The sequence below is a fragment of the Hypomesus transpacificus genome, unplaced genomic scaffold (genome assembly GCF_021917145.1).
Source record: "Hypomesus transpacificus isolate Combined female unplaced genomic scaffold, fHypTra1 scaffold_91, whole genome shotgun sequence".
NCBI classification, from domain to species: domain Eukaryota; kingdom Metazoa; phylum Chordata; class Actinopteri; order Osmeriformes; family Osmeridae; genus Hypomesus; species Hypomesus transpacificus.
In genome coordinates this window covers 327,523-347,404 of record NW_025814042.1, presented here as the reverse complement: position 1 = coordinate 347,404, position 19,882 = coordinate 327,523, and the positions used below count along the sequence as shown (strand labels likewise).

Below are 19,882 nucleotides of genomic sequence, written 5' to 3'. Positions count from 1 at the left end.
AAGCTGTAACCTTAATTACTGCCAAAACATTCTGAAGCCCTATAATCTTATACAAATAATTATCAATTGGAGCATTAATGGAAAAAAGCGAAAAAGCTACTGAGAAACAAGCAGACAGAATGGTTGCATTATGCATTTGAAGGTTATACTGTCAAACTGACTGAAGAACGAAATAACTACGTGATATAATGAACATAGTGTGGCTCATTGGCTAGTCATTTCCCATAATGCAAGGCGATAAATAGTGTAAAAATTTGCTGATAAGTTTGCCGTTTGCTCGAAATACAAATGTAACTTCATGAATTTCGTTTTTTTAATGGGTCTGCTTAGAATGTAGTGTTTTGTTGCGTGGTAATTGTCATTGTTGTGCTGGTTTACCATTGTAACCATGAGTTAAATGACTGTTACATTTCATAAGAACAGCTGGATTCTTCCAACCATACATGGTGCATAGCTTCTTTCAGCTAAGAAGCCATAGTGAAATGATGTGAGGGCACAGTTTTCACTACGTGATTTAAGATCTAAGGTGTTTGAGGGGCCCCTAAACATTTTAATACATTAGCAAGTAATAGTCAAATTTAATTTTGAAGTTCCCTCGAAGTACTTACATTAAATAAAAGTGCACTTGAAAGTACTTCACCCAGCTGCTAGTCCAAGCAATGGTCCTCTCCAAGTTGTACTACTGCAACTCGCTGCTCACTGGTCTCCCAGCATGTGCAACCCGCCCTCTTCAGAGGTTTTAGAACGCAGCGGCCCGCCTGGTCTACAATCAACGCTCCCATGTTACCCCGCTCCTCATCTCTCTCCACTGGCTACCCATCAACGCCCGTATCAGATTCAAGATCCTGGTACTGACCTTCCGAGCAGTGAACGGGACTGCACCCGACTACATCAAGTCTCTCCTGTAACCTTACACCCCCACCCGTCACCTACGGTCTTCCTCAGACAACCGCCTGGTGGTCCCACCGCTCAAGACTGCCAGGTCCCAACACAAGCTCTTCTCCTGCCTGGCCCCCCACTGTTGGAACCAGCTCCCCACCTCCATCCGGGACACTGACTGTCTCCCCACCTTCAAGAAAAGGCTCAAGACGCACTTGTTCCGGGAGTACAACGGCACTTAGGAATGCTTGGCTGGACCTGTTGTTAGTTTCCTCCAGGATCACAATGACTCATTGAGTGACTTGTTGCTCTTGTAGGTTAATTATAACGAAGTTAAGTCTTGTACTCGCTGTGAAATATTATACTATTGATTGTTCTTCTACAGGTACAGTCCTGCACTTTTTTGTGGTTGATGTTGTTTTAATTTGTAACTACATGCTCTTATGGATCTTCCCTTTTGGCACTTGTTTAGTTTTTTCACAATGTATGCTTCATGTTTTGGCTGCTTGCAATGTTTGGGACTACCTCGTTATGATCAGTGACCTATGCTCTTTTGTAAAGCTCTCTCTTGGAAGTCGCTTTGGATAAAAGCGTCTGCTAAATGCATAAATGTAAATGTAAGTATTGCAAAGTATACTTTGAAGCTCTTTAGGAAGTATACTTGATGAACTGAAAGTGCACTACACAGGTTACTTTACAGTATTCCAAAGTATACATTGAAGTACTTGAGGAAGTATACTTGATGAACTGAAAGTGCACTACACAGGCTACTTTGAAGTATTCAAAAGTAAACCTTGAAATACACTATAAGTGTACTTTAATGTGTACTAAATGACCTAAAAAGTGGGCCAATTCAGTTTACTTAGTACAAAAAAAGTATATAAATAAATACACTATTAGTATACTTTAAGTAACATGATAATAGTATACTTTTTATACTAGGTATACTTACAAAATAAACTTGAAGTATACTTCTTTTTTGTAAGGGCATCTAGTCAATGTCAGCTAGACTCTAGCTCATCTGCTTTTATTAACGCTGATTTGCAAGGAATGCAAGAACAGCTAGATGGCGAAAACACCTAGACTCTAGGCATGTAAACTAGTTTAGCTTGCTAACGCAAGAGAAGCCTCCACCCCTCGGCTTGAAGTAACGGCCCCGGTGGATGTAGGTGGTATTGCATTTACGGTTAGGTTTCCGACTCTTCCGGTTGTTTTTATTCTATTAACTCCAGTCAACATTTACAAAACTATCTCCCCCAATAATTTTTGTTCGATTCTCGAACCTGGCTCATACTACTAGCATTTTAATAGAAGTTTTTTTCCCGATTTTTTTTTCCCGATGGTTTCAAACTCCGAAGTTTGAAACCAATCCGAAATGGGTAAACTAGCTGCCCATTTATTTGCTTACGTCAATAAAAGTTGCCTGCAAATGTGCTTGCGGATACTAACAGGACACAAGCACAAAAGTTCACATTGGCCGAGCCGATTTACATTGAGCTGAATGAGCCATAGACTTATTGAATGAGCACAGGGAGAAATGGCTTGAGTTGCCTGCCCTGTTGTAGCTAGTTTAGCAAATGGTTGTCACACATACATGAAATGTTGTTAATATAGTTTAATTTCGTTATTTTAAAACAGATTTGATTTTTCGTAAAAACTTTCATGACATGATGGCAAATATATTATGTTAAGCGCGAGCATAGATTGTTGACATGGTGAGGCTAGAGCGTACCTGGAGCAAAGACGAAGAATAATACTTTAACTGTTAACCACAATAGGAAATTATATATATTTAAATAATATTAGTCTTGCCTTCAGAAGCTTTTGTTAAACACACCCATTATTCTTTTTTTGATCGTGTCTTTGATCAAGCCAGAATGCTTTTGTGGGACAATGAAGGTCCTCAGTGACTATATTTCACCCCCACTTACATCTGATGGAAACGTCTTGTAGCCTATATAGTTCTGTGAATATGACCCTTTCAAAGGCAAATGTTCAATAAAGTATATTTTAGACACAGTTCTCAAGCTTTTATTTATTACATTATTACCAAGTCTTGTTAGATCACGTTATATCCATAGGCGTTTGGTTTTGTAGGATGAACATATAAAACACAGGCCATATTTCTACACTGATGTTAAATTGAAGGCAGTGTGCATTTCGTTTTAATATAAAGTTGACAGTAAGTTATGGTAAATCTGGGGGGGTCTGATTATAATTGCACCAACAGTAATTCTGGATTGCCTCCACCAAACAAGTAAATAGGAAATAAGCAAATCAGTAGTATGCGCGCAAGAGTGAACTAGCCTACTCGTGTGTCTTCTTGCTGCGTATCTTTTACTGTCTATGGTGAGGTGACTCAATAGGCGGATCCGGACCTAGACGCAATAAAAGTAAGTTTTCCGTGGTGCGTGATTTTGTGCTATAGCCTATATTTTTTTCCTACTAGATGTGCTTTATATCTTCCTTGTCCAATCTAAAGCTCCATAAGGAATCACTCACTCAACGTTGGCCGCAACCTCTGTGGGTCACGGAGGTTGTGTGTGTCATTCGCAACAACGCAGGCTCATCGATTTGACAACGGTACCTGCATGTTTCTTCTTTAGCGAAAATCATGGCGAAACAAACCCATAAAGCGAAAATTTTATTCCAAAAATCGCAAATTTCAGACAGAGTGGGCTGACAAGTATGCATTTGTGCTGCCGGTGGGGATGAATTGAGGCCGATGTATGCTTCTGTGTTTTTCGAAAAACGGACACATGGGAACGCCCTCGTCTCCGTGGAACGCCCTCTACAACCTCTCCGTCAGCCGTCGTAGAGCCTCGGATAGCTTGACGTGCACCTCCTTAATTTTGTAACTGTCCGTCGTAGCTACGGAGAGCTACGGAGACCCCCTTGGCTGTGATTGGTCAGTATTAAGTAACGCTTGCATCAGGGGTAGGGGCGGGGTTGCATTGATAGCAGGACGAACACAATCCTTTGACCGCCATTGCTTGTAAAGTTTTTACAATTCATATTTCAGCTAAACGGTACATGTAAATCAGAATCTGAATTAAAATGTGATGAGAAATGGGCAGTGTAGTTATTGAAAATGTGCGTATTTTATTGATGAAACGGCTAATTTGTAAATTTGCTCCGATTTTTCGGTAACCGAGGTAAATAAACACTCAACGACGTCTAAAAAAAAACCGTTGCGCCACCTACTCTTCTGGCGGTGAATTGTTTTCAGCACCCACAGCCGTAATGATTGGTCAATCCAATGAAACAATAAAAAATAACCGTGTGCAAAGACACAATCCACAACTCAACAGAAATGGTGATGAACAAGAAACAAACAATCCCACATGGCTCCTGGCACATGTCTGGGAACAAAGGGATTCAGGGCAACAAAGCACATGTTACCAAACCTCCACAAAAGGCATACAAAACAAACAAACGATGGATTGACATGACCACTCACGTTAACTTTAGAAGAAGCACACTTCGGAGGAGACAGGACCCAACACGGAGACAGGACTACTGTGGAGTCCTGGCAGGGAGTGCAAAAGGGTGGACTGCTAGGTGAACTACATATTTATAGGCTCCGCCCCTTAGACAGCAGGTGGAGTTCCATTCAGTTCGGCAGATCCACCATAGTACTCTCCTAGTTTGCTGACAGGATAAGCCCAGGTTCCAGGGGTCTTTTCATAATTGGTATTGGCATTATTTGGTTCATGCTAATACACTGTTCAGTTTCCCATCTTCCTTTAAACAGGGTTCGTATAAGGTGCTTAAAGTGCTTGAAGTACTTGAATTTGACTTTTTGGAATTTAAGTCCTGGAAAACCCTTGAAAAAAGTCATATTAATTACGAGGTACTTGAAAAGTGCTTGAATTATTTAAAGACAATATATATGAATTTCCAAAGTAATTTTGAAGTGTTCATAAAAAAAATATATATATTTTCGGTCAAAATTAACGCCTTAGCCCATCCCCCTCCTGTTAATTTATTTAAAGCACCACCTGTTTTTTCTGGCATTCTTTGGATTGCGTTACAGCATATTATCATTTTCTCAATTCATTTAAGTGTTTTTCAAGCACGAGTAGAAGTCAGGTCTTAGAGACAGACGTCTAATAAACCCACTGCTGTCCGTCTCATTAATGTTAATCTAAGAAAGAGAAAATCACTGCTCTTGATTGAATAACATATGTAGCTTTACTGTAATAAGGATTAATTTAAAGTATATGTTTGATAAATGAGATCTCTGATTGTAGTCCTTGAAAACCCTCAAAATAGTGCTTGAAAAGTCCTTGAAAGTACTGGAATTTCATTATACAGTATCTGTACAAACCCTGTTTAAACCATAGGGAATTTGTTTTGGTTGTTTGGACAATATTTAACCCCTTACACCAATAAGCCGCCAAAATGGAACAGAACTCTCACTGAAATAAGCACAATTGATCGAAATACGCCGGTCTTGTCCTTTATCTACGTTGATGGAACACCCCCCTGATGCTGATAAATAGTTTGACAGCATTTCCAGTGTTCATTCCTGTTAAGGTGGACCAGCTGGCTACTGGCTGGTGGACCCAAATGCACAACTCCACAGAAGGCATGGTTGACTGGTTTATTGAAAATAAGGTTGAAGGAGAACGAAAGAGATCCGGTGGGGCAGGCAGGTGTGGCTGGCAGGCAGGCAGGCTGATGAACAGGAGGATGTGGCACAGTCTGTAGCAGGCAGAGAGAAAACAGTATTTTTAGGAGTGTACTATGTTATATTACCATAGCACAGGAGCTGGTATTAACAAGGTAGGAGAAACTTTGAACTGGCAATGAGTGACTGGAAAACTGCGATTGAAATACTGTGGTGCTGATGAGGGGATGAGTTGCAGGTGTGTCAGTTTCACAGGAGGGATGGAGTATGTGGCATGAAGCCTGGAGCCAACACCTGTGAAAACAGAAAACCTGGCCCAGATCAGGCCGGGGACATAACAATTCCTGGTTCTATGACCGTAGATTGCGTTATGATGTGTCCTCCATCACTGATTTCAGCTATGTAGACGATAGTTGAAAAAGCATCAATAATTTCAAGAACCTTACTGATTTGATCTTTGTATTATATTTGTTGGATTATTTCATTCTTGAGATAATGTTTCTGTTAAATTTGACTTTTTCCCACCTGGTGGTTGGTTTTGTAACTTTTTTAGGGACAGCTATATAACTTCCTAAGTAGAAGGAGTAGTGACTGGAAGTGCTGGATTCATGGACGTGACAAGCATGTATTTAATCAGTGTCTATCCTAGTTGCTAGTTCCTCATGGTGGCATTTTCAGTATATTGGGCCTCATTCTTGAACGCAGTTAAGAAGAATTTAAGAAGGAATTTCTTCTGAATTGGATTTAAGAAAATATTTGGCATTCAAGATGATGATTCAAGTTTTCTCATCTGGGATTTGTTCTGAACTTCAGAAGACTTTCCGAACTCGAAATAGCAAATTGGCCAGAGTTGTCTCAAATGCGATTCCTTAAAAAAAACCAAGGATCAAAGGAATCGCATTTCAGAAAACTTTCCGTGTTTGAAGTGTTAATGAAGTTATGAGATATCGTTGGTGATGGCGTTCAACTATACAGACTATGGAAAGCGAAATTCGAATTTTGGATATCAAGAATTCAATTCTGGATATCAACAATTCGAATTGTTGATATCAACAATTCATTGGTTAAATGATAAAACGGCATGTCATACTTAGTAAAAAAGCTTAGAGTTTTATTTTATTTTTATATCAAGAATTCGAATTTTGGATATCAAGAATTCATTGGTTAAATGATAAAACAGCTGCACCGATGCACCTGTCCGATCACTAATGTTGCGTGCCCTTATAAGAAGCTTTCGGGGCGTGTATGTATGCAATTTCAGGAGCACGAGGACGCGCTTTCAACTTAAGAAAACTCTTCCTGGGAAGCACAGCTCAGAAACCTTGTGCTGCGTAGTAACACATTTTCAAGCGTTCATGAATTTGGCGGATGTCTTTTTCTTACGTTGTTTTTCCGATGCCCGTAAGATACATTTCAGAAGAAACTTAAGAAAATGTTCGAGAATGAGGCCCATTGTTTTTGCTTTTACCTTTTGATGTTGTATGTGATTTGTCATAATTGTGACCTTTTGATATTGCATGTTTTCTGCATGTTAATCGTGCAGTTCACTCATTTTTGTTTGTATCTTTGTTACAGTTTCACACTGTCAGTTAAATCACTGTAAAGACAACACTCAGTTTATTTATTTAAGGAAGCAATTTGATGCCACAAAGAGTTTAACTGACTGTTTAGCTTTACAAAACATTTACAACGTTTAATGTGAAGTAAGAACATTACAATCTTAGTTTTTTAAGAACAGGGTTGTATCGTCAGTGCTTTGGTGCAAGTTTGTCGGCGCGGATCGCGCACAGCGTTACTGGGGATATTTCTCTCCAACGTTCACTAAGCAAAAACTGGACGAACTTCAGCTACTGGTGAGGAAAAACAGAGACTTTGATTCATCTTCCGTTTTGTGCTTTATGGAGACATGGCTGATTGAACTGATACCGGACTCTGCGCTACAGCTAGCAGGTTTCAAACTGCTGAGAGTGGATCGTGACTCCCTGCTTTATGGCAAAACGAAAGGCGGTGGTATTAGTTTTTTATTAACAGTGGCTGGTGCGAAAATGTGACAGTGATTCTGCAGCACTGTTCTCCTGATCTGGAATAATTTTTTATTAACTGTAAACCTATTAACTCTCCACGTCAGTTTGCTTCATTCATACTAGTCGGCGTCTACATGCCCCCCCAGGCAAGTGCCAAGAGGCTCAACGTGTGCTTGCCAACCAGATATTGCGCGTAGAGCATGATTTTCCGGATTCCTTGGTTATTGTGCTAGGCGACTTTAACAAAGGCAATCTCACTCAAGAACTCCCAAAATACAGACAATTCATCAAATGCCCTACCAGAGAAGGGAACACTTTGGATCACTGCTACTCAACAATCAGTAAAGCATACCATGCGGTTCCCCGAGCAGCACTGGGTCACTCAGACCACGCCATGGTCCACCTAATTCCTGCATACAGGCAGAAGCTTAAGCGCTTCAAGCCTGGTGTGAGGACATCAAAACAGTGGACCAGTGAGGCTATGGAGGATCTGCGGGCATGCTTGGACTCTACTGACTGGGATATGTTTATGACTGCCTCCAATAGTCTGGATGAGCTCATGGAGGCTGTGACATCATACGTCAGCTTCTGTGAGGACTGCTGTCCTCACAGAAACAACACGCACCTCCAGGGTGAGCTACTGTGGTGGGCCAGAAATCACCCTATAGTGGGATATATGCTTGTTGGGGTCACATCAGGGCAAGGCCCAGTTTAGGGCATAGAGCAGGGTGGAAAGCACTAGGCTGTGCTCGAGATGATAAGGATGAGTCACGATGTTGTTGTGCTCAGGCCCCGTAGTCAATTATGGGACAAGCACTTGGCTGTTCCAGCTCAAACTTCCTGTGTTAGAAATGTTCTTTCCCAAGAGTGTAGTTAGGGAGCTGTATGCTTCACACAGATAAGCAAGGTCGGGTTGACATGGAGTCTGTTCCCCTAGATAGAAATGACCCTGGACTCATGACAACCGATAAATAAACAGACCAGTGTCTGTTTAAAATTGACCAACACGTATTGATGAGATGATGCCAAGAGTTATTTGTGTGACGTGTATGAACTGTATAAAAGAACTGGAGGAAATGGAGGAGGCAGAACTTCTCGGCTGAGAAGCTCTAGCGAATGTGAAACCCAGAGAACCTAATAAAGCAGACCTTTGTAATCCGAACTCCTCGACTCAAAGCCTATTATTCTTGATCGATAAGAACCACTTCAGAAGCCTTCCACAAAACTGGTGAAGCCCGTCGAGATTCTGGAAAGATCTACATTTGGACTAAGGTAGGCAATTAAAAAACCTGTAAACCAGACAACTGCCTAGATACGAATTTTGAACTGATTAAAGTGAGAAGGCTGAGAAAGAGGAGGAAGTCGGTTACAAACGTTGAGTTACAATAGGATACCTGTATGTCTCCCTGAATGAAAGGATAATGAGTGTAAATGTTTTCTTGCTAAAGCTTTCAAAACTATCGTATCCGGTAAGGGGTAGCTAGGGGGATATCCGGCGATTCCTATGAGATAGAGTTGCCCCCAAGGTGCAAAAAACAATTTATGGCCCAGTAAAAGAGATTCGAGTAAACTGAGTAACCATAACGTTTAGAAACTGGTAATAGTCAAGGGTTCGGGCAATCGGGTTGGTCAACAAATGATATCAACACGTGTGGAATGACTGGAGTTGTTGTTATACTACAAAACAAGACTGTTGGAAAAAATCATGTTAGCCAAAGATGTTAAAAATTCGACGAGCATTTGCGTGACTAACCTTTTCAACAGACCTCAGAAACAAATTATACTTTGTAAAATATCTATGTCCTGTCTAGTTTTCACTAAATAACAACAAAGTGACAGCAGAGAGCAGGGACGCCTGTATCTTAGTCGAAAGTAAATTAGGACTCATGACCCGTATGATTTATCTTAAGACGTGCTGGACAAACTAACAGTAGATAGATATCTGTAGATAATATAGATAATAAATATTGTGTTCTGGTAATATAAAGCTGAGACAGTAAGGTCCTGCGTACTGCATACACTTCTCGAGACAGCTGTGTTTACAAAAGCTGCCTCGGAGGGACAGGCAGGAAAGGACCAAGTCTCCGTTGAAAAAAGCTATAACAAATAGGAATTGGAGTCAGATAAACGAGAAGTATTGATATAACACACATGATCCTGAAGCAAACCAGAGAAATCGAGCCTGAAATGTGGGAACTCGCGGCTATTGCGCAACTGTTCCAGATGAGGGCTCGAGAGGTGCGTTGTAAGGGAGGGGCTGAGCAAGGGTTTTCCCGTTTAACAAGACCACTGCCACATAATCAGAATCAGAATTGGTGTTTATTCGCCATGAAAGTTTGCACAGACAAGGAATTTACTTTGGCAGGAGAGCCTACCCAGGCAGCCATTTTCGGCGCCAAAAATGTTATGCACAAACACATACATATTATACAGGGGTATAGTTTTGAGAGTTTCTCCAAACTGATTCATATCTCATTATAGTTGGTAAAAAGAGAGGACAAGGGTTGTTTTGACTTGTTAAATGATATATCTGTATTTGAGCTTAGATCACCGAGCTGCTGTGCCTAAAAAACTACCACCCATGGCAGAGAGAGCAATGAAACGAGGGAGAGGGAAATGAGGGAGGAGCAAACCCTGACCAGACTCTCTCTACAGCACCCCATGTGTTCCAGATGAGTAGTAGCCCTGTCCCACCCAGAAGGACTTTGGTTGAGAGGGGGGCAGAGGCAATGCCAAATCCAACAGGGGCAGGTAATGAAATGCTGGAAACTGTTTTGACCCACGAACAACTTTTAGAAACATACTTCTACGTAAGATGTCTGCTGGGAGAAGCCAAGCAGCGTGCCAAGGCTGGCAGGATCCCAAGACCACATGATGACGTCACTGATGTCCAAGCTGAGTTCCAGTCTGCAGCAGTGAGCCTTCAGGTACAGGGAGTGGGAAGTACATCAATTGACTCTTTTGGCAGGCGTCCTATGACCACTGGAGAGACCCTCCAGGAGCAGCCCAACAAGCTCCCAGATGGGTGTGTCGACGCAAAGGTGTATCTACTGACTGAAAAGGGACTGAAGGACCTCGTGAGAGACGTTGGAAAAGGAGCTCGCAAAAAATGGGAAAAAGAAAAACCATCCTCCGACCGTCCCTCTGCCTACTGCCTCATGCAATCCAACAACTGGCCAGGCAGATCGTCCGCCCCCTTACCAATGGGGGAATGGAGGTCAAAGGGCAATGACAGAGGCCGTGCTGTCCCGAGGACACCCCACCCTGCAACAAGGTAAAAAAGAACGGCTTTGCTGGGGATGTGGAGGAAAAGGACATTTTAAGCAGTCCTGCCCCGGCCGAAGAGAGAATGACACCCCAGTTAGAGTTCCAGTGACGGAGGGCTGTTGGCAGCCACCTAGAGCAAGTTACGTGTGGGTCCAGCCACAAGCCCCACCATGCTGTCTAAGAGCTCTAACATATCTGAGGCGGCACATCATACATGATTATGTGACACCAGGTAGAGACACACACAACACAAGAAGGTTTTGTTGAATGATGGAAAAATACTTGCATAACAATAAAATACATCTTTGATTGGTTATGCTCTAAATAAGTGAAATGCCTGCATCCACCACTGTAAAATCATCAAAGCACTATTTTTCTTGCCGCATGGGTAACCCATGATTGTGAAATAAGTACCAATTTGAAACTTAGCCATTGAAAGGACTGAACTAACTCTGTCAGTAGGCGGATCTTGTTTCAGGAACCCAGTGGTTTGAGTGATTTGCTGTGGTGGACTGGGCTAAAACAGGTACAGTTATTAAAGGTTAACGAAATATCCCCAAACTCTGCTTAGAAGCAGGAGATAAAAAGAAGAGTCAAAATATTATATAATATGTGAAGGAATACGAAGAATTTAGGTTGTCACCAACTAACATATTTTCTGTCCCTTAGGAATCGCATAGATCAACTATGCGAAGGGGGAAGTTAATGATAGAACATTTTGACTATGGTCTCAGAAACAGAGGCAATTTTAACTCTTTGGAGTCTGGGGTTATTTTGGCCGTTTTTGGGTACCTTCATGTTTGCCTTGATATACTACATACAGAAATGTTTACCATACAAATGATGGGTATCTTTTTTTTCAGCACAACCTCACCTATAAGATCTGTATTTCAGTTTTTTACTTTGACATACTGTTTCAACATACTGAACCCAAACACACACAAGAAACACAAAGTCCGTTTAGAAAAATGATGGTTTCTTTACTGTAAAACACACACACATGCTCAACCAAGCATTTGGAAAGGTTCAAATTGAACCATAAGGTGTAAATATGAACATATAAAAGTACTATTGTGATATATACAAGCAATAAACAACTATTTACAATAAAAAGCAGGTATAGCCATATGCGTTTTTCTTGTATTCCATCCCTAACCCTATTTGTGCCACTCCTCAAAACAGTTCCTGTCCAAAATGACACAGAGGGGCACATCACAGGCCTTGCATTTCCATGGAGTGAGCATCCTCTTGTTGTCCACTTGATGGCACTGTTGGCAATTCCTGCGGCCTTGTGTAGCTTTGGCTTTGGCCTCTGTAGGCAAGGAAATGGCAACAGGAACATGATCGTTGCTCCTTTGAATGGGAACACCTGCTGGGTTCACTCCACACAGCTGGGCCACAAGTTCTGCCAGGAAGAGCTTGTGTGTCAAGGGTGTGACCTGTTGTGCTGCACTGATTTCACAGTGCAGTATATATGCATTGGTTGTTGCCATGTCCACAAAGTGTAAAAACAGTGTACGGTACCAGCGAGAATTTCTGCGGTGGGTGGAGTAGTACTGTAAAAGCTGGTCTGACAGGTCAACCCCTCCCATGTGCTGGTTGTAAGCGATGATGGGTGTAGGGCAGGGAATGTCTTTTACCGACCAGTGTCCTCCTTCCTTCACCTTCCTCTTGACAGCCTCGCCAGAAAACGCTGGATGGATTGTGGAGCACATCGACACCTCCCGTGTATCCATCCACTTTACAAAGACCAAGGGATCTTCTCTGATCCATCTGACACTCCCCCTCTGAGATTTGTTGGTGAGGGCATTTTGTCTATCAGTAGGACAGCCTTTTCTGTTGCTCCTGTAGGTTCCACAGGCTCCAAACTTCATGCCAGCCAATGACAGGAACAGTTTTGGGCTGGTATAAAAGTTGTCCATGTAAATGTGATAACCTGTGCCCAGATGTGATGGATGTATGAGGTCCATCACAGCATCATATGACAGACCATGTACGCTGGGTGTGTGTGCTTTCCCAACATACACATTGAAGTCCAGAGTATAGCCATTTTTTGACTCTGCCAACACAAACAGTTTGATGCCCCATTTGGTTGGCTTGTCCTTCATGTACTGAGTCATGCCTGTTTTTGCTTTTGTAGCCACCATCCTCTCATCCACTGACAGTTCCTTTTTGGGATGGTAATAAGCCTTGCAGGCAGTCCGAATTTCATCCATGAGAGGTCTGACCCTGTACAGTTTGTCATGCTGTTGTGTTCCCTTTAGCTGGTCATTTTTGACATCCTCCTCTGGATCACTGAGGTGGATGTTCCAGGATATTGTCCGGAATCTGTCTCTTGGCATGACAGTAGCTGGAAAAGGCACAGACAGGATGTGGTTTTGTTTCCAGTAGTCTTGGATACTTGGCAGAGTCACCAAGGATGTGTACATGAGGAGACCCAGAAATTTGTGCAGTTCCTCAACATCAATATCAGTCCACTGGTATTTGCTCCCCTTTCGCTGATTGATGGTTGCCTGCTTGTTTGTATTCCTGCACAGTGTCCTCAAAGTGTCTGCGGCGAAGTAGAACAGGAAAAGGTCCTTAGGTGTGTACGTTGAGTGAAAATCCACCTGGGGTCCTGGTGTTCTGCGGGGCATGAACCTGCTGACTTGTGGGGCAGTGTCAGGATCACTTTCAGTTCTCCATGGCTCAGAGCTTTGTTGTGGCTGAGCTGCTGACTGGGCTGCTGACTGGGCTGGAGATCTTGACTTGGTCTGTCCACGCCCCCTCTGTGATGACCTCCCTCGGCTTGTTGTGGGGGTAGGGGCAGGGGTTGTAGATGGCCCAGCCTGTTCGTCTTCACTGTGAACAACACGTAAACAGATTCAAGATTATTCAAAGTTCAAGATGTTCATTGGCATTCGCACTACAGTGAAGTAGAATAAAACAATATAACAAGACAAACGAAAGCAATAAAACACAAAGTCTGTTCAGAAAAATGCTGGTCTTACCTCAAGTTTTCCACACGCACGCTCTTTGATAACCTCCGTCGGCTTGTTGTGGGGGTAGGGGCAGGGGTTGTAGATGTCCCAGCCTGTTCGTCTTCACTGTGAACACACGTAAACAGATTCAAGATTATTCAAAGTTCAAGACGTTCATTGGCATTCGCACTACAGTGAAGTAGAATAGAATAATATAACAAGACAAACAAAAGCAATAAAACACAAAGTCTGTTTAGAAAATAGCTTGTCTTACCTCAAGTTTTCCACACGCACCCTCTTTGATAACCTCCGTCGGCTTGTTGTGGGGGTAGGGGTAGGGGTGGGGGTGGGGGATGGCCCAGCCTGTTCGTCTTCACTGTACAAAGCACGTAAACAGATTCAAGATTATTCAAAGTTCAAGATGTTCATTGGCATTCGCACTACAGTGAAGTAGAATAGAATAATATAACAAGACAAACGAAAGCAATAAAACAAAAAGTCCGTTTAGATAAATGCTTGTTTACCTCAAGTTTTCCACACGCAGCCTCGGTGAAGACCTCCGTCGGCTTGTTGTGGGGGTAGGGGTAGGGGTGGGGGTGGGGGATGGCCCAGCCTGTTCGTCTTCACTGTACAAAGCACGTAAACAGATTCAAGATTATTCAAAGTTCAAGATGTTCATTGGCATTCGCACTACAGTGAAGTAGAATAGAATAATATAACAAGACAAACGAAAGCAATAAAACAAAAAGTCCGTTTAGATAAATGCTTGTTTACCTCAAGTTTTCCACACGCAGCCTCGGTGAAGACCTCCGTCGGCTTGTTGTGGGGGTAGGGGCAGGGGTTGAAGATGGCCCAGCCTGTTCGTCTTCACTGTGAACAGCAAGTAAACATATTCAAGATTATTCAAAGTTCAAGACGTTCATTGGCATTTGTACTACAGTGAAGTACAATAGAATAATAGAATAAGAAATGAAAGCAATAAAGCACAAAGGTTTGTCTTACCTTGTGTTTTCGACAACAAAATCTGGGTCCTCAAACTCATCGCCGCCACTCTCCGACGACGAACTTTCCACATTTTCTTCGTCGCTTTGAAACAACAAATCGATGGCTTGACCGACACGAAGTGTGCGCCTCATTTTGCTTGAACTATAATAATGATAATAAACTACTGAAATACTACAACTCTCTAAAACTTCTCAAAACTATGACTGATTCCTCTCGTTCGTTCATTCGCAATGGAGAATTGTCCTCTCGCTGAATGTATATGTACTCATGTGCATCATGTAGAACAAAGTCAGCAGATTCAAACGTTTTTTACCGTTTTATTTTAGGACAAAAGACGGCAAAGATATTCTAATAAATGCAACGCACTCATAAAAGAGCGAATATTTTGACGCACTTTTTTCATGAAATTGAAATCATCATAACTTCAGTTTTACTTGATGTATTTACATGATTCAAAGACTCAAACGTAGATTCGAGTCTGCACTTCCGCATGAAATCAACGGCAGCCCTCTGCGCCGCTTGGTTTTCATGCTGCGCGGTCCTAAAGCCGACCTGCGCTCTGATCGCGCCGGCGCGATCACCGACTCGAGAGGGTTAAATCGATAATTTATTCGATAGACAAGCAAAGCACACCCTAAGTAGTACATCTATAATTTTGATAGTCTAACTCTTAGACTATGGTGAAGTTTTTGTTGAAGATGTTTTGTAGGAATACGAGTAAGGAGAAGGAGGAGAGAACGAGCATCGGAGAAACCAACCAGTATCCAGCCTGGTGGCCGAGTCTCCAGTAAAGGCGACCGGGGGAAAAGTCAACACCCCCGTGTAGAAACACTGCCTGAACACAGGGTCACGAGCAACGATGACCATAACACAGTTTGATGGGTTAACCATGTGGTCCATCTGGAATCACCGTTATAAATCCCACATCAGACTTGGTCACACCTATAACACCTATTGACTCTGATTTCCCTGATACAGTACAGGACAGTGCTGTCCTAAAGGCAAAGCACACGAATGACGTTTGTTAACTCTCAGCCCTCGAACTGGGTCTGAGACTGAGGTTGAGAGCATCCCGCTCGTGCCTCAGAAGTCAAGGTTATGCTTAAGGCCAAGGACCAAATCCAGGGCCCGAAGTTATCAAACCACCCTGGACAACGGCGAACAGTCACTCAAAACCTGCTCCCAAGAAAGGGATCAGAAATTGAAACTCAACCGCCGAATAACAACAATCCCTTCCTGGTTGTGTTCCAACTGGGAAGAAGGGGGGTGAGTGAAACGGGGACACATGAGGTGGATGCAACAGCAATATTGTCATTTGAAATGTGAAACTAAAGCAATTGGGAACAAAATGCATAGGTGGTTTAGGTTGATATAACCAGGGGTTATTGATGACATTAACGATGTTTGTTGGCTTTGAGTTAACACCTCCCAGAGTCCACTGCCATTGCATGGAGAACAACTGGCGAGTGGCAGAGGAATGTGGGGATTGGTGATGTATATACTACACCCACATTGTTCCTGATGAAGTTTCACAAAAGATATGACTAAACTAAACATCCTAAGCTTAAAGCTGTTATGATTGTATACCCATCTCTCTGTCCCGGTTTCTATAAAACTCACCTACACTATGATGACAGAGTGCCAACTAATGCACTAAGATCATCTAACAGAATAAGACTCTCCCCTGACCACAGAAGTATCCTGTTCCTGGACTGTATCTAATTCCAGGAGAAAGTACAACCAGATCCAGGGGTCGAGCTAGTGAAGGTTCACCAAGGTGGGACACTGCCAGAGGCCATCGAACCTCCAACAGCCCCGCCAGTGAACCCAATGGCGCCACTACTCGTGCAGCCGCTAAGAGACGTGCAGCTGAGCGAGCAGGGGACGATCCTGGCAGACTCCACACCCACACCGCAGAATCCCCTTCCCGAGAGAATCGCTCGGTAAGGGAGAGGTAAGTGGGATGACACGGGATGTTTTAGGAAAAGGGATGAGCAGCATTAATCTTGACACAATATGTATAGCACCAGTAATTGCCCATGCAATGCTGTCAACTAACACGTTAGAGAATTTCGAGGCTGAAATAAAGGTTGCTATAGACCATCTATCGTAAGGATCAGGAATGTCTGGATGGTCATTACCGAGAAGAGATGTGGTTTGGAACATGTAGGAACTCGAAGGCTGGCCATGGTCAACTGTCTAGACGGTGCATGTTCAGCGGCAGGATCAACATGGCAGATAGGTACAGGTGCAGGCCCCGCAGCAGATCAGACAGGGCGCCCTGGTGCCGGCGCTAGGTCCCCTAAACTGGGGAACGGGAGCAGGACCAGGGACGTGAACGCACATCAGAGGGTTACTAAAGGAGGCCCTGCACAACCACTGGTATCTATGGTCAGAATTCACCGCGCAAGCTAATGGGTTAACCGATTGTTATGTGTGCTCCAAGCACACATTTGAGTTCTATGAGAAGCAGGGCAGCGTAAACGTAGGCTTGGTACCAGAGGAGGACTGCAGCTATATTTGGGACGTACGTATGTGGAGTCTGTACCAAACTGATAGATGGCAAGGCCAGACAGATCAAGGGAGTGAAAGAAAGGCATCCAATTCCACCGGCGTGTCCATACCATTTCCAAAACCAAGTAGTTGCAGATGTTTTCTGGCTGTGTGATTATGCAAAGGGTTTAAGATCAACTCTACCTGTAGGATGGGCAGGGAGATGTGCCAGACTACATGCAGTCACCCATGTGATCCACTTCAAGCTAAACCAGGCAGTAGAGAAACTGGAGGAGGCTCCTCGCAAGAGGCGGGCTTTCACATCTGACGTAACAATCGATGCCATAGGTCAGCCAAGGGGGGTGCCCAATGACTTTAAAGCTAGAAATGAGGTGGCTTCAGGGTTTGAGTCCATCTTACCTTGGATAACGGTAAATAAGAACACTGAATGGATCAATTACCTGTATTATAATCAGCAGCGTTTCATCAGAATCAGAATCAGAATGGGATTTATTCGCCATGAAAGTGTGCACTGACAAGGAATTTGCTTTGGCAGGAAGGTGCATACAATAAACATATAGTAATCTTAAATTTAAATATGTGGTCTAACTATACTAAAACTAGCAGTAATAAGTGAAAAACACTAAAATAGAATAAAAGTGGGCATAAAATAAAATATAAGTTGACAAATGACAATATAAAATACAATATAAAATACAAATATTACAGGAATTGAATGTAGTGCAAAAGTAAAAAGTTTTAAGACATGAAGTCATTTGAGTCAGTGTGAGCTCTTGGCCTTGTTGAGGAGGCCAACAGCGGAAGGGAAGAAACTGTTTGTGTGGCGTGAGGTTTTGGTCCTGATGGACCGCAGCCTTCTGCCGGAGGGGAGTGTTTGAAACAGGGAGTGACCAGGGTGGGAGGAGTCCGCCACAATCTTCTTCGCTCGTCTCAGGGGCCTCGAGGTGTGCAGGTCCTCGAGGGAAGGCAGATTGCAGCCAATCACCTTCTCTGCAGTGCGGATGATACACTGCAGCCTGCTCTTGTCTTTGGCAGCGTACCAGATGGTTATGGAGGAGGTGAGGATAGACTCAATGATGGCTGTTCATTAACTATACTGACGAGGCTCTCACCGCCCTGGGACAGCAGCTGTCAGCAACATCAGCAATGACCTGGCAGAATCGTCAGGTATTGGACTGGCTGCTGGCCGAGCGTGGGGGGGTTTGCACTCTGATTGGACAGGTATGTTGAACATTTATACCGAATAACACTGCCCCTACAGGACGATTCACTCAAACCATGTCTGACTTAAAAGCACTGAGAGAGGAGATGAAGGCTAATGCAGGACACAAAACTGAATGGTTTGAATGCATGAGACAAAGCTTGGGAGATTGGGGGTTTAGCTGTGTAAGGATAGGGATAGCTGTGCTACTAACCTTATTGGCCATAGTATTGATCCTCTGCTTTTGCATACCCATTTTCCGGTCTCGTGTCAAAACCCACTATGCCTTCCCAATGGTAGCAGAGAAGGGGGAGTTGGATGACTCACAACTTATTTTTCTGCTCAAAAACAGGCTTCCCTCCCCTGATTTATATCCTGTGCCCGGCTGGGTCCAGGGGGGTCAGGGAGGGTCACAGTGGCTGAATGATGTCCAGACCAGACCACACCAGGCGTCGACAAATCAATCGAGCCGCTTCAATGTTGTGGAACATCACTCAATGAGTATACTAAGCACATAATTTGTTTATTTTTGGTGGCCAAGCCGCGAAGCGGCGAAGCCACCTTAAGTGTTTCTACGTATTCTTATTGGTGGCCAAGCCGCGAAGCGGCGAAGCCACCTTAAGTGTTTCTACGTATTCTTCTTCTTATTATACATCTTCTTCTGCCATGGGAGTCTATGGCAGCCCCTAGAACCAAATGGTCAGAAGTTGTGAATTTTGGCACACTATTTGGGACCAGTCCCCTCATCAATTTCACCAAGTTTCATGTCTCCCATTCCAACCATCTAGCGCCACCAATGGGTCAAAGTTGAAGGTGTGTTTACACATGTTACTTTTGAACCATATGCCCCATTGTCCAAAATGAGGTATCGTTGGATTCCCTGGATCAAGACGAGTTCAACGCACTCTATGACATCATACCCAGTTCTATAGATTCTCCGCCATTTTGAATGTAAAGGAAAAGCGTTTTTTCGCTACTCCTCCTACAATTCTTGTCGAATCTTCTTCATAATTGCCACATATGATCTTCAGACCAGAACAGCCAATCAAAGTCATCAGCCAATCAAAGTCGTCAACCAAGCCACCATAAAAGAAGTGAGGTCATATCTCAGCACCTCTTTACTGCATTGACAACAAATTTGGTATAGGGACGAGGGACCCTGTTCTAAAGAAGTCCAAAATAGGTCATGCCATTTCACCTCTAGGTGGCGCTGCAATAGGCAAAAATTTGGCACCATTTATTTTCAGACCAAGCCTCACAAAAGACATCACATGGCGTTTTGATTTCTGCAACCGTTTGTTAGTTACAGCCAATCAAATTGAGCAACTGATCCGGAAAAAGGGAAGTGAGGTAATATCTTAGCCAAGCTTTGATGCATTGACTCCAAACTTGGTGTATG

The 19,882-nt window shown here is 43.2% G+C and overlaps 1 protein-coding gene across 6 annotated transcripts; it reads right to left on the bottom strand.

Annotated features, from left to right (window-relative positions):
• Window positions 1-8,799: 8,799 nt before the first annotated feature.
• Window positions 8,800-16,494, bottom strand: LOC124466318 (piggyBac transposable element-derived protein 4-like). 6 transcript variants are annotated; one of them, XM_047018120.1, is made up of 6 exons: window positions 14,766-16,491; window positions 14,538-14,633; window positions 14,288-14,389; window positions 14,038-14,139; window positions 13,794-13,889; window positions 8,800-13,644 (listed from the first exon to the last, which is right to left on the bottom strand). In XM_047018120.1, the coding sequence occupies exons 1-6, from the start codon at window positions 14,897-14,899 to the stop codon at window positions 11,961-11,963; spliced, it is 2,214 nt and encodes a 737-aa protein (XP_046874076.1). In that variant the 5' UTR covers window positions 14,900-16,491; the 3' UTR covers window positions 8,800-11,960. The 6 variants fall into 6 exon arrangements, with proteins under 6 accessions (XP_046874076.1, XP_046874078.1, XP_046874079.1 ...); XM_047018122.1 differs by lacking the exon at window positions 13,794-13,889 and having other exon boundaries at window positions 14,766-16,494; XM_047018123.1 differs by lacking the exon at window positions 14,038-14,139 and having other exon boundaries at window positions 14,766-16,493.
• Window positions 16,495-19,882: the final 3,388 nt, after the last annotated feature.